This window comes from Trematomus bernacchii, unplaced genomic scaffold (genome assembly GCF_902827165.1).
Source record: "Trematomus bernacchii unplaced genomic scaffold, fTreBer1.1, whole genome shotgun sequence".
Classification (NCBI taxonomy): domain Eukaryota; kingdom Metazoa; phylum Chordata; class Actinopteri; order Perciformes; family Nototheniidae; genus Trematomus; species Trematomus bernacchii.
Window position 1 is genome coordinate 933,701 of NW_022987552.1, and position 14,764 is coordinate 948,464.

General features: G+C 38.4%; 1 protein-coding gene across 1 annotated transcript in view; it reads right to left on the minus strand.

The window, feature by feature from the left end:
* Nucleotides 1-14,764, minus strand: part of LOC117477171 (CD109 antigen-like) — a 44,865-nt gene that overhangs the window by 13,707 nt on the left and 16,394 nt on the right. The window contains 9 exon segments of the mRNA XM_034123818.1: nt 3,359-3,500; nt 7,696-7,914; nt 9,321-9,434; nt 10,018-10,080; nt 10,082-10,143; nt 10,624-10,731; nt 10,837-10,906; nt 12,054-12,143; nt 14,309-14,458. Of these exon segments, the coding sequence (XP_033979709.1) occupies nt 3,359-3,500; nt 7,696-7,914; nt 9,321-9,434; nt 10,018-10,080; nt 10,082-10,143; nt 10,624-10,731; nt 10,837-10,906; nt 12,054-12,143; nt 14,309-14,458 (1,018 nt within the window).

Consider the following 14,764-nt stretch of genomic DNA (forward strand, 5'->3'; position numbering starts at 1 on the left):
GGAGCTTGGGTATTGCTGCTATCTCTCTTAAGGGGGAGGAGCTTGGGTATTGCTGCTATCTCTCTTAAGGGGGAGGAGCTTGGGTATTGCTGCTATCTCTCTTAAGGGGGAGGAGCTTGGGTATTGCTGCTATCTCTCTTAAGGGGGAGGAGCTTGGGTAGTGCTGCTATCTCTCTTAAGGGGGAGGAGCTTGGGTATTGCTGCTATCTCTCTTAAGGAGGAGCAGCTTGGGAGCATTGTTGTTGCCAGTCTATGACAGAGCACAAGCCGCCATGAGGTAGTTTACTGTTCAGGGACGTAGGTTCCCTGGCGCACATTCTTTTCTATGGACGAGAGCTCTAGTTAGATTCAGGGTCCATATTTGTTTAGTCTCACTGACGAAGAATGTTGATTATTACACTCTGAACTAGTTAAAACCTCGAGCTACAGAAAGAGTTCTTCAGAATTGGTTTTGGCATCCGCTGTGTCAACTCGTGACACACCACATGTCTTGTCAATTCTCTGGCCGTAACTCCAAATAAACCGTCAGTGTTTGCCATCAAAGCTCCTGCTCTCCTCGTGTCTCTCTGAGTCCTGACTCCAAATGCTTCAGAAGTTTCCCCCACAACATTTACACCATAAGTAGTCCAGATGCTAGAAAATATCACGTGACTACAGATACATCAGACATTACGGAGAAGCAATAATGTTTCCTGAGGGGAATAAACATCACCTCAGGCTGAGGATAGGAAGAGGTTTCATCAGATGATTAGCTACACAAATATTTAGATGTGGAAGAAATACTGTGATGTCATTGGTTGAATCAGACAAATCAATCCCATAATCTTATCAGGCTGTTTCTGTTCCCACAAGAGTTGCATTTATTTTCCAATGAAATTAATTTGAATATTTTTACCTCTTACATTTAGTACAAATCCAGTCATTTTTAGGGGGTGCTTATTTTTGGCCACATTTGTATTATACCATAAATAAACAAATAAATACATAGGATAATTAAAACAATGATAGGGACAAACACAATGGATTTAAAATATGTTTGTACTATTTTTACTTTACTATATTTAAATGTTATGCTCATTGCTCCTTCTTCTCCACTTTATATCAGAAATACATATTGTACATGTTCCTTTACTACACATTTTTGACACTTTTTATATACTTTTTTCATTAAAAAAAGAATATGTTTGTATGATGTGTGCAGCACTATGCCATACTGAATCTGTAAATCTATATATAAAACACCACATAAGGTTTCTTATAACTAAAATGTCACTTTTTGCAACGCACAGGGCCCAATGAAGCTGAGTTGATGTCACAGCTGATGTCATGTTTCCACAAATTAAACAACAAACTACAACCAGCTGTTTCCTCCTGCTGACCCCTCACTTAACCCCCAACATCACTAACACTGTTGTAAATATCATGCAGAGCGTACAGGATGATGTCAGCACAAGTTTGTCACATGGAAAAACAACACGCTAACTTCCTGCAAAGCTTTGAGTTTCAACAGGTGGACATATATCTGGTAATTATAATGTATGATGTGTAGCACACGCGTGTCTAATGTTTGAGACATGCTGGAGTCCGTATGTTTGACAAACTGCAGGGTTGTGTTGTCTGTAAAGTTTTCTACTAATGAAATCTATATGTCCTAACTGCAGCTAGTTTCATTTTATCTTAATTCATTGTTGGTTTTGATCTCTTGTCACAATTGCGTTCAATTTACATTCATGTTTTACAGATAACAGTACTACACACCTCTGGTTAAAAAGAACTACAGCACGGTCACATGACTTCACGTCACCTCCGCTAAGCTAAAGACGGCTGATGTTAGGCTATAAAGCCTGTGTCACACTGTCCCGAAATTGACACCAGATGGAAACACGATAAAGAAAATGTTCAAATTCGGCTCTGATCGTAACAACATCGGGCCATTCGTGAGGGCATCTTAAGCCATCGTATGACCAACGGTGGAGTTTCTCAGGCTCCGGCAGCAACTTCGTGAGCATGCCAAAAAATTGCCGAAGGACCTTGCGAAGGGTAATTTTCGTGTTGAATTTGTGTGTCCATTTTGCCCTTCGTAAGGCACCCGTGAGGGCATCTTGTCAAATCGTGTCATCTTCGTCTGATCATCGGTGCCATCGGGGCGAAAAATGCCCGATGGCACCGATGATCAGACGAAGATGACACGATTTGACAAGGTGGCCTCACGTAAATGTTGTTACGATCAGAGCCGAATTTGAACATTTCCTTTATCGTGTGTCCATCTGGTTGTTACAAAATCATGTAAACATATTATGTAAATAACCCAATTTGTGTTCTGTGAAACTGAAAAGGATATTACATTGTTTTTGTTACTTTTGTTGCAGTTGTATGTCTTAAATGTAATTTAGGTTAACTTCCTGCTTTATTTAGATGCTTTTATTTTGAAGGCGAGTTGACAGGAAGTTGTTGTTGCTATGGAAACAACATGACGGAGAAAACTTAATATCTTCTACATATAAAGACGGAGAAAGTAAAGAACAAAGTCTGAAAATATCAGTACAGTATCATAGTACTTTAACATAATTGTTTTTGTTACTTTCGTGGCAGTTGTATGTCTTAAATGTAATGTAAATGTTGCCTTCGTGTGGTTCGGGGCCATCTTCGTGCGAAATTCACAATTCCATATTCGTGTGTCCATCTGGTGTCAATTTCGGGACAGTGTGACAGGGGCTTAAATGAACTAAAGCACGGTCACATGACTTCACGTCACCACCGCTAAGCTAAAGGTGGCTAATGTTGGGCTATAAAGGAACTACAGCACGGTCACATGACTTCACATCACCACCATTTTTAAATCCACCAGCAGAACAATAAGTTCAAAGTCTCGTCAGTGCTAAAATGCTAACTCATTTCCGGGTTTAGGGACTCATTCCTGCAGCTCTGTATTGACTCATCCCTGAAACAATGTTCTTTTTTGGGACTCATCCACCGCAAGTGTGTTTGAAAATATGCATTTATTTTATTTCCATTCCAAAAGGACCCTAGGACATAAAAAGCTGAAGGACGGGCGAATAGGAAGAGCTAAAATGCTGACTCATTCCCAGGTTTAAGGACTCATACCTGCACCACCATGTTGGATCAAGGTGTATCGTAACTATTTCATCAAGTGTTCAACTGTAGTCTTGTAAACATGTAGGTTTTGTGATCAACAATCAGTATTAGAGGCAAAAAGCCTGACGTGGCCATTTTTAAATCCCTTTTTGTTTGGACTCCAGTGTTATTTTACAGGAATCCAAAGACCTCAGATGCTCATGGATCTGTGTTTGTTTCCCAGCAGGTCATGACTCAAGTTTTTTTGTGTGTGTTTACATACCGACGACGGTTACTGTGGCTCTCTCGCTGCCCTCAACAACGTCTGCAGGGAAGGAGAAGCTGATCTCTCTGGAAACACTCGGCTGAGACGGAGAAACCTCAAGAAGCATCGAGGAGGAGAACGACTGCTCGAGACCTTCAGCCTGCAGAGGAAACATCACAAGAAAAACAGCCAGACACAAACACACGGGGTGAGTAAGACTTCTGGGAAAAAGCAGAGCTGTGAAACTAGATCAGGAGTTTTGAGACTAACACGTTGACAGATCTGATAAACAAACTCTGACAGCTTTTACATCTTGCTGCTCACTTCACAGCTTCTTTCACTTTCACTTAAAAGCCTCAGATCTAATTGCTTCTGCTCATATCAATATGAAACACACAATGATGTAGTGCGTGCATCTTCAAAAAAGCTCTTATCCTTCCTGTTTTAGTTGCTTTTTACTGTTTTAAACCACAAAATGTAACTTAATGACTCTCATATATGTCATTTTGAAATCCCTCCATTGGATCAACATTATTTAACTTCCCATTTCTGACTTCCACTCTGTGATTTGGGTAAGCCGGTATATATTGAAGGAATGCATCATTAAACATGAACATGTCTTGTAGATTTTGTGTTTTTTTTAATTGTTTTATACTACAAAATGTACCTTGATGGCTCTCAATCGTGTCATTTTGGAGTTTCTCCACTGGATCAACATTATTTCACTTCTCATGTCTGACTTCCACTGTTTGATTTGGGTAAGCTTCTTTAAACGTACCCATTTTGCAGATTTTGTGTGCTATACAGATGGAGCATCTTATTTCAGACTCCAGCTTACTGCTTCCTGCCTACTACCTGCCAGTTACCTGCCTAAGACCTGCCAAAGACCAGTATCTGGGAATGTTAAGCCCTCCCACTATTTTCCAAGAGGGCGTTGCCAGATATTCAATTTCAGGATGTAACCAGGAGATGGCGCTTCCTTCACAGAAACAGTTTTGTTTAGAAGAGCATTTGAACACATCAATATTTTAGATCAAATAAAGTATATCTAATCTTGTAATTCAATAATATATAGTCTTTATATATTAAATAACTTTACACTTGGTAAAAAAATCCTGAGTGAGGCTTTCATAAATTGCATTTAGCTGACGCTTTTATCCAAAGCGACTTACTATTTAATAAATGATAAATGATTATTCATAACAAATATGAGTGATGTGTGATTATTATTCATGCTATATACTGATATAGGGCTAAGTAAGCAATCAATCCTGCAAATTAACCCTTAGTTGTTCAATATATTTATTCAGACAATGTGAGTAGAAATACAGAAATTCTGCTCCCACCTAAGGCCAACGTTGCAATATTACAACATTTCCCTAAAAACTTACCAAAACGTAAACATTTTTAAAACTCTTTCATTTCTGCTCCAGAGGCCAGGGGTTAAATTGGGATTTGATATGTGGGGCGGCTCTGTTAGAAGGTGCGACGGGGGGAAGGGAGTTAGACGCTCGTGAATTGTCAACGGGAGGGAAGGAACACACGTTCACTAAGCCGAAAAAACTATATCCGGTCACAGTGATCTGCTATTTTAAAGTAAATTCAACACATATCGACCCTAAATATAGCATATATTAAGAACGAGAAAGTGTTAACATCGTTTTTTGTAAACATATGACAAATGTGCGAGGGTGATGACATCAGACCATCGTCCTATGGGCTTAGCCCCGGACAGGTACAACAGGTATTCACTCAGAGGGGGGTAGGTACTAAATGCCACCCATTTACATGTAGGCAAAAATCAACATACAGTAGGGGGGTGGGGGATGGTGAACGGTATGTGGGTATGTGGGACACTGAAAAGTCTATGTTAAAAAGCCTCAGTCACCTTAATTCATGTAATTCTTCTGTTTATTCAACGTGGTGGGGGCCGAGGGAACCGGGCAGAGTTTTTTGCCGGTCAACGTGTGTGAAAGTTTAAATCTTCCTTATTGAGCTTTAAAACAAATGAATAACAACTATATATAATAATAAAATAAACACCGGCTGTTGTTATGCCTGCTGTAACGTTAAATTACTCCGTTCTCCGCTTAAGTAATTATGCCGTTACAAGCTTCATAGTTGTATTTATCATCTAAATTTGCCGAAACAAGTTTAATATTCTGAAAGCCAAGACTTTGTTTATTTGAAATCAGATGAAAACAAACTGTAACGGACCCTGCCGTGTTATCTATGATTACTATGCCTATGAAATCCTCTGTTTCACGCGATGTCGAACATTGAAGACAGAGGACGGCGGTCCCCCAATCTACACAGCGGGAGAAAGAATATCATAAAGCAGATCGGAGGAGACATCACGATCTTCCCACATTAGTGCAATTCACCTATACTTAACCCCAAATAAAAGAACCCAATAAAAACAGTTGTTAAATAATAGTGAAGTCATGTTGTAATAATAACTCATCTCTCGGTTTGAGTGTTCTTTTTCTGCTTTGCCTAAAGCCACTGTGTCAAGTGTCTAGTGACTATTTCTCTTAGCGGATGCATGTCAATTTAAATCAATACATACAACTATTTTTTAAATCAATAAAAACATTTTCTAAATCCATAAAAGCATTTCAATTAAGAATGGGAGTCATGTCGTTACTTTGTTGAGAATGTGGCCATGTAATAAACGGGATAATTTGCAGCGACTTGGTCATTGTAGGGAAAAATAACACCCATCCTGATCGTTTCAATGAAGTTGAATACAGAATATTCATATTTGTCAGTGATTTCATGTCAATTTCGCGAACATAAACATAAATGATCGTGGTGAAGATGATGATTAAATTAGGATTAAAAATCGGGAGAGCCGGCTGCATGCAACATAGGGGGGTGGGGGCTGGTGAACGGTATGGTCAATGTTTGTAAACACTGTGACATTTTGACTTTATTTGATCATTTCAGTTAAAAACTAACGTTCATATTTCTCTTTTTGAGAAGAGAAATATGAATATGTTAGTGGCTGACCCAGCCCCATGGTCTGTCACAGTAGTGCGGGAAAGAGAAGTGCACTGTTTTGCCTGGCTGGACCTGTAATTTACAGGAAAGGAGTGCACGCTACTAAAGAGACACGCTACCATGGAAACCAAACAATGGTGTTGCTGTATTGAAGTCCGAGTGGAAACAGTCATATTTGGAGCGTTATGTTAGAATGAAACAGCCAGGTCGTGACTCACAAAAAAAAAGTGTTACTTCACTAACTGTAAGCTTGTCACTCAGAGTAACCTACAGTTAACTTAACTGTTGGAAAAGAAAGATCAGGGGGGGGAGAGAGCTGTGGCTGATGGGCCATTAGGTGTGTAAACACACAGCTGAGAGCTGCCGTTTCATTCTGACTGTTTAAAAAACGGTAACAACGGACTATTTTTCTTAGCGGATGCATGTCAATTTAAATCAATACATACAACTCTTTTTTAAATCAATAAAAACATTTTCTAAATCCATAAAAGCATTTCAATTAATATTGGGAGTCATGTCGTTACTTTGTTGAGAATGTGGCCATGTAATAAGCGGGATAATTTGCAGCGACTTGGTCATTATGGGGAAAAATAACACCCAGGGATCAAGATCCCTCCGCTACGCGTCCGGATCTTGATCTGCCTGACAAGGCTCCATTAAAATATAAATATTTTTAGTGAATTACTGAGTTTAGGCACGTTAATAACATTTTAATGAAGTTGAATACAGTATATTCATATTTGTCAGTGATTTCATGTCAATTCGGCGAACATAAATGATCGTGGTGAAGATGATGATTAAATTAGGATTAAAAATCGAGAGCCGGCTGCATTTCCTCTCGACTAAAGAGTCCTTTTTCGACTAAACAACATTATTTTGTTAAATAACAACATGGTGATGTTTTGTAAATGATTACATGTCTTATTTAGCACAGACTGATCCTATCCGTGACATATGGATTTTAACAAAGATCCGCTATACATTAGTACCAGACATACTGTACATCCAGTTTACTGTATCGAAGTTGATTTCACATGAGCTCCAGTGTGGAATCCCACTGCACCCCCTGGTGGATCAATGATCCATTGCAGCTGGCTTCACAATAACTACATTTATTTATCACGGGGGCGGTATCAAGTCAGACTGGGGGCCGGCTCTTCATCACGAACCGATCACGGGCCGATCAGGGACCAATCACGGACCAATCACGACCCTCGCGTTTCAAACTGTCTGAAATAAGATGCTCCATCTGTATATACTACAACATGTACGTCAATGGACCTCAATCATCAAATGTAAGAGTTTCTTCACTGCAGTCACATTATTTTACTTCCTGTTTCTTAGATTTTCACCTTGACGAGCACCGTCTTGGTCACCATGTCGGACGCCGCCGCTGACAGAGCTTTCACGGAGACGCTGATCTCCCCGAGGACCAGCGGCCTGATGGGAATGAGGACAGACGCGCCGCGCTGACTCCCAACGGACACTTTGCGAACATTTGGCATCGGAAGCTCTCCATTGTCCGGGAACACAAACTCAAAGGTGTCACTCTCGACAACAATCACCCTGACCTGTAGACAAAGAGACAGAGGAAGAACCACCCAGATCACATGAAACACACAATACCAAAGAGAGGGCGAGGTCACAAAAGAGCCATGTTGTTGTAGGAAAATATCAAATTCAAGACCGACTTCTTACTTTTTTGTGAAGCTTACTTTAAGAAGCTTTTATGTGATAAACGATTGAAAGATTATAGAGAATAAAGGTTGTCTTTTAATAATGACTGCAGTAGTAAATCACTGATGCCACAGTAGATAAGAGCATGAAAAACAACACATCCCTGACCCTGAGAACCACATTCACGCCTCACACATGTAATCCAACACCTGAACTGCACAATGAAATATATATCACACCGTCAGACTCAAGAGATTTTAAGAAGATATATCTTGTAGTCTGAGGAGTACAAATCAATCAAGTGACCTAAATCTAAAGTGTTTAAAAATACAAAACAATAAACGTGGTTGGCAGGGATTAAAGGTCCCATGTCATGGCCATTTCTACTGATCATAATTCCATTGTTGAGGTCTACTAGAATAGATTTACATTGTTCAATGTTCCAAACTCACATTGGTTTCTCATACAGCATCTCTGTATAGCATGTGTATTCACTCTCTGTCCTAAACGGCTTGTTGGAGCTCCTGCCCCCCCTCCCTGTGAGCCCAGTGGCCGTCTGCGAGACAGCGAAACCCAGCCCGAAACCAGCCCTAACACACACACACCCGCAGCCTTGCTGAGTCTTTTCTGTGTTAGAGTTTTACTCGCTACAGGGTGTACTTTGAGGGTTTGTGACTCTGCAGACCGTTCACATGCAGAAAAACCTTCATAACACACAAGGGGACGGGTGATAACCAGAAAAGCATGACATGGGCCCTTTAAGACCTGCTGCAATTTAACTTTTCAATAAACAATAATAGATACATATTATCATTGCCGCTCGTCGAAATGTGTTTAAGAGTCCGAAAAATAAATGTTTAAAGTTCTTATGAAATAAAACATGATATTAAGATATTTAGAGGAATGCTGAGGAAGAGCCTGGTTGCTCTAAATGTGCAGAAAGTATGTTTTTTAAATAAAAATGTATGAATTCAGTGACTATATATCTGTATTTTGTTCCTTACTGAAGAAACAAGGCTATCTGAAATTGATACGGCTCTAATTGGCTTTCTATCCATTGCAACAGTATGTACAAAAAACATTTGTGTGGGTACTTTTTACTATCGAAGCCCATACTTCTTTACATTTACTTGAGTAAAGAAGTTGAGTCAGTACTTCTACTTTTACCAGATTCTTTTTAAACACGAGTATCTGTACTTCTACTTGAGTAAAGGATGTGTGTACTGTTGCCATGACTGATGCTCAGATATCCAATATGCAAAGGATTGAGTCTTTTTTTGGGGTGAAAAAGCCAACTGACCTCCAGGTCCTGAGAGAGGTAGTTGAACAGAACGACCTCCAGCAGAAGCTCCTCTCCTCGGATGATGTACGACGGCACGTTCAAGGACAGGAAGAAATCCTGGAACACTGTGAGCTGCAGGAGGGTCACATGGGAACTCATTAGGTTTAAAAAAAACACTAACAACTGCAATATGCATGGTTTATACCAATAATAATTACATTTCCATGTTGAAAATTGCATAATATTAGGAATTTCTACCAAAACACATACTTTAAAAATGTATATTATGGCTGTTTTTACTCCAAATAATAATAAAAGGAATTCAGAGAGTCAAAAAGTGATCTGAATTTAAGCGAAGTCAGAAAAATAACAATTATAGATATCCATAATCGTTTCAAAACAGGGTTGTCAAAATTAGGACTGTTGCAATAATAATAAATATACATTTTGTATAAAGCAATCATATTTGTCCACTCCCAAATTGATCAAGCTTTCAAAAATGAGGAAAATATCCCATTAAAGGTAGCCTACATTCAAAACAGATAAAGAAATTGGGATTTAGTTAACTATGAACATCATGCATTTGAATCGATTGACATCCCTTATCCAAAACAAAGAAAAAGGTTAAAATCAATAAACAAAAATTTGTTTTACGATGGTTACTCTTGTATTTTGGGGATTATTCTTTAGTCTTATACTATAGTGAATTAAATACCTTAGCAGGCATGTTTACGATGCCCAGGCCGAGGTTCTCAGACATGACGAAGGCGGTGGCTTTCCCACGTTGTGATCCTGTCAGGTGCAGTCAGAGTAATATCTGCTGAGTCTGAATCGCTGCGAAACACAGACAAAAAATATGTCTTAATAAATATAGAGACAATGGTTAGCTTAGCGGTGGTGACGTGAAGTCATGTGACCGTGCTGTAGTTCCTTTATGGCCCAACATTAGCTGCCTTTAGCTTAGCGGTGGTGACGTGAAGTCATGTGACCGTGCTGTAGTTCCTTTATAGCCCAACATTAGCTGCCTTAAGCTTAGCGGTGGTGACGTGAAGTCATGTGACCGTGCTGTAGTTCCTTTATAGCCTATTGTTAGCTTTTTACTTCAGAAATCATAAAGTGGTGTTAATATGTGGAGATTATCTGCTGAACTAAACGTCTAAGTATCATAAATGTTTGTTTGAACCATTATTTTCTGCAATAATCTAAAATCACATGGAGGAATCCCATTGGACCAGGGAGATGCTGCCTTCAGGGTTCAACACAGAAATACAACATCCCTGCACCGCTCTCATTATATTTCTAAAGCTTTACCCTGTGTATTTGTCCATCCAGATCCAGGTCTCCGGAAAGTTCCAGCGCTCTCGTGGCTCCATTCGATGCTCCATATTTGAATCGTCTACCGCCGTCCCATGAAATATTCCCTCGCCTGCTGTTTAGAAAACGAGGATTGTTTGTGTTAGAATCGCATGGACACAAAAGGTATAGTGAATGTGAAAAGGCAAGCTTTTTATTAACATTGATTGTTAAAACTTACGTAATTCAGCCATCATTGGATTCTTCATCATGTTTAAAGTGGCGTCAGTCAATGCCACAAGGTCACATGTCTGGAGAAAGACATTAAACACTTAAAAAAAATACTAATTTCAATTCACATTTAGGTGAAACGCTTATAAGTTCTTTAGAAGGAGCTTCAACAACATTAATTTGGCTTGAATGCAAAGAGACTATCATTAATTCAATAAATTACACAGACAGCTCTACTTCTTCTAAAATCAAGACTGAAGACCTTTATGTTTGCCGCTGCTTCATCTTAACTCAAATAACTAGTAGTATTACATTTCAGCTTGTTTTTATTTGTGTTATCTTAGTTTGTCAATGACTAAAATAACAAATCTTTACTTACAAGAGACAAAGCCCCATCTAGCGTCAAGAGGAATACAAAATCTTGTAGTGCCAACGTTGTTGTTTTTTTACCCATGATCCCCCTCTTGGTTGCTTAATCCTAACCAAGTCACTTTTGGTCCTAACACTGACTAAACAATAATAATTTAGATGGTAATAATAACAAGTAAATACAATATAAAACCCTGAAAGGCTAACCTCTAACTTCCCCAATTTACAAACAACTCCCAAGCTTCTGATTGGCGTACAGTTAAGCTAGTTAGCGTTATCTCCAATTCTCTGTGAACTGGTTTTACCACCTTTGATTCCAGATTACTCAAATTACTATGGTCACACAACTAAAATGTCAATTTGTTAAGTATAGTGCTATGGACAGGCAAGATTTTGATTATCATTGATTTTCTAAATATCCTTTTTCCTTAACAATTGTCAAGCTTCTGATCGGTGAATGATTAGGCTAGTTAGCATTAGCTCCACTTCACTCAGCAGTGGTTTTACCAAAAAGATAACACACTATACTCACATTACTAGAATCACACATCTAAAATGTCAATTTGTTAAGTATAGTGTATGTGGACAGGCAAGATTTTGATGATCATTGATTTTCTAAATATCCTTTTTCCTTAACAATTGTCAAGCTTCTGATCGGTTTATGATTAGGCTAGTTAGCATTAGCTCCACTTCAATCTGCAGTGGATTTACCAACTAGATAACACACTATACTATACTATACTTTGTCAAAATGGTAACAAAGAAGGAAAAGTGTATAATGCTAGACTTAATTAACACAAAAACATGATTAAGGATGATTGGATACTGGATTTCCATACTGTCTCTAACGAGGCAAACCTTGAAGACGGAGTACGGATCTCCCATTGTCATCTCCTCATAGTGGGCGTAGGCCATTGAAACGCCGTACTCCTTCATCTCCTTCAGCACCTGTGAATGGGAAAGATATGAACAAAGATATAGCAGCTACTGTTGTATCCCACTAAGAGCAACAATACAGGGAGAGCACTTATTCAGAGGTGGGAAGTAGTGGAGTACAAATACTTCGTTACTGTACTTAAGTACATTTTTCTGGTATCAGTACTTTACTCCACTACTTATTCTTCTGACGACTTTTTACTTTGACTTCTTACATTTTGAACACAAATACCTGTACTTTCTACTTCTTACATGTTGAACACAAATACCTGTACTTTCTACTTCTTACATGTTGAACACAAATACCTGTACTTTCTACTTCTTACATGTTGAACCCAAATACCTGTACTTTCTACTTCTTACATGTTGAACACAAATACCTGTACTTTCTACTTCTCACATGTTGAACACAAATACCTGTACTTTCTACTTCTTACATGTTGAACCCAAATACCTGTACTTTCTACTTGTTACATTTTGAACACAAATACCTGTACTTTCTACTTCTTACATGTTGAACACAAATACCTGTACTTTCTACTTCTTACATGTTGAACACAAATACCTGTACTTTCTACTTCTTACATGTTGAACTCAAACGTTCTACTTCTTACATTTTCCAAACAGGCTGGTTCCTTTAGTTTGAATGTGTGTTTGGTGGCGTGATCATTATTATTTAGAGTCATTGCGTGCCTATTGATTTGAACACGATCCGTGTATCCATAATTTCCTGGTCTTCTCTAAAGAAGAGGGACCAATGAAAACGTTGTCATGTTGCCGTTGTTCAGCATGGAAACATTCATTAACTAACAATGACATTATTGTTCTATTAATATAAAGGGAGGTCAGGTACTCTTTAAAACAGCTGCTAGTTATGGGTACTTTTTACTGAAGTACATTTCAAAGCCCATACTTCTTTACTTTTACTTGAGTAAAGGATGTGTGTACTTTTGCCCTCTCTGCACTTACTGTTTAAAACCTGTTTGACCGAGCTGGGGTAAAAACACTTCAGTTCACAATGAACCCGATACCTGGGAGGCAGATTGGGTTTCATAGAAATACCTGCAGGGGATGTGAGGAGACATATGGGTGGACATAAAGCTGGAAAATATTAAACAACAGAGGACCCATGGGACGTTTTGCAAGCTTTTAGTGTTCACAGATCACTGGATGGACTGTTGTAAATGGCTAAACTCTAATTTGACAATCAACCGTCTTCGAAAAACCAGAAACTTGAGTTGTTAAGATGTATCTCCTTGACTGAGGGTCAGACTGTCAAGTCTGTTTCTCTTGTTTCTTTTTTTAAAAAGTATTGTAAATTATGATTATGAAGAATGCTACAATGCTATTCACCTTACTCTTTACCTGAACTAGGCCTTTTTGAATTGCCTTATTTTAATAATAATACATGGGATTTGTATAGCGCTTTTTCTAATGCTCAAAGACGCTTTACATCAAATCTGAACAGTTTTTAAACAACAGTAGTATTATGCAGTAGTAGTATTAGTATGAACAGTATTTTATGTTCTTAATTTCATTTTAGGGTGGAAGTGTAATTACTGAGCGTGCATGGCTTTCGTTTGAAAATAAATGGTTTTTTTTAAAGGGTTTCTTATATTAAGTTTGAATACTTTTCTGGCGAGAACGTAACCATTTAGATTCCTTATATGAAAAAACTCTCTCTAAATAACTCACAGGAGCTTTGAAGATCTGCTGGCTTTTTACAAAAAGCACTAAACTGTTGGTTTACACATGAGGTATTACTTAATCATTTTAATTCAAATTATTTGAATCACCAATTTGGCGATAGCTATACATGTATAATTAGATAGAGTGCTAACATTTGCTAGCAAGCTAATAAGATAGTAGACTAGTAAGATAGTAAGAAAATGTTAGCTAGCTTATTCAAATATAGCTAATTTTAGGTAGCTAGCTAGCTAACCAGACAAACAGGAAGTGGTGTTGCATAAAATGAATATGAATTTAACTATTCTCAAAGTCTAGCATGCAAAAGGAAGGTGAATACATCTAACTGAGACTCTGCTCTCAAAGACTCAGAACTCTTTGACTTGTTCATTGCAGAATTTCCACCACATGTTAATAAACAAACAAGTTCCCGTTCAGAATCTCTATCAAAATAGAAAAAAGTTGGTGCTTGTAAACAAGAAATTACTTACCGTCTTCATGGTGATGTCGTTAGATCCCATTAACTTTGAGGCCTTGTCGACCACCAGGATCCCGACCAGAGACTGTTTTTCTGCCACTTTCACCTTCAGAGTGACTTCCTCCATCGGCCTCGTCTTTGATTCACTCCAACTCAGAGACACCTGCCAATGAACATATTACCATCATCACATTGTCTTGGCAAAGTATCATAAGGACTGGGGGGTTTAATGGTGTAATGATGGGATGGAGGACCAGTTGTTTCCTCTCATGAATATATAGAGAGACTGAACTTCTTTATCCTCTGAGGATGAAGTAGCTCTGTTCCTGCTTTTCAGATCGATTTCACTTGTATATTGACTTTCTTTATTACTTTATTAAATATAACAAAAGACAAACTTTGTCCATGAATTATTTATCAGTTTATCTTAAGAATTTCCTCCACACACATCACACATAATCATTCACCA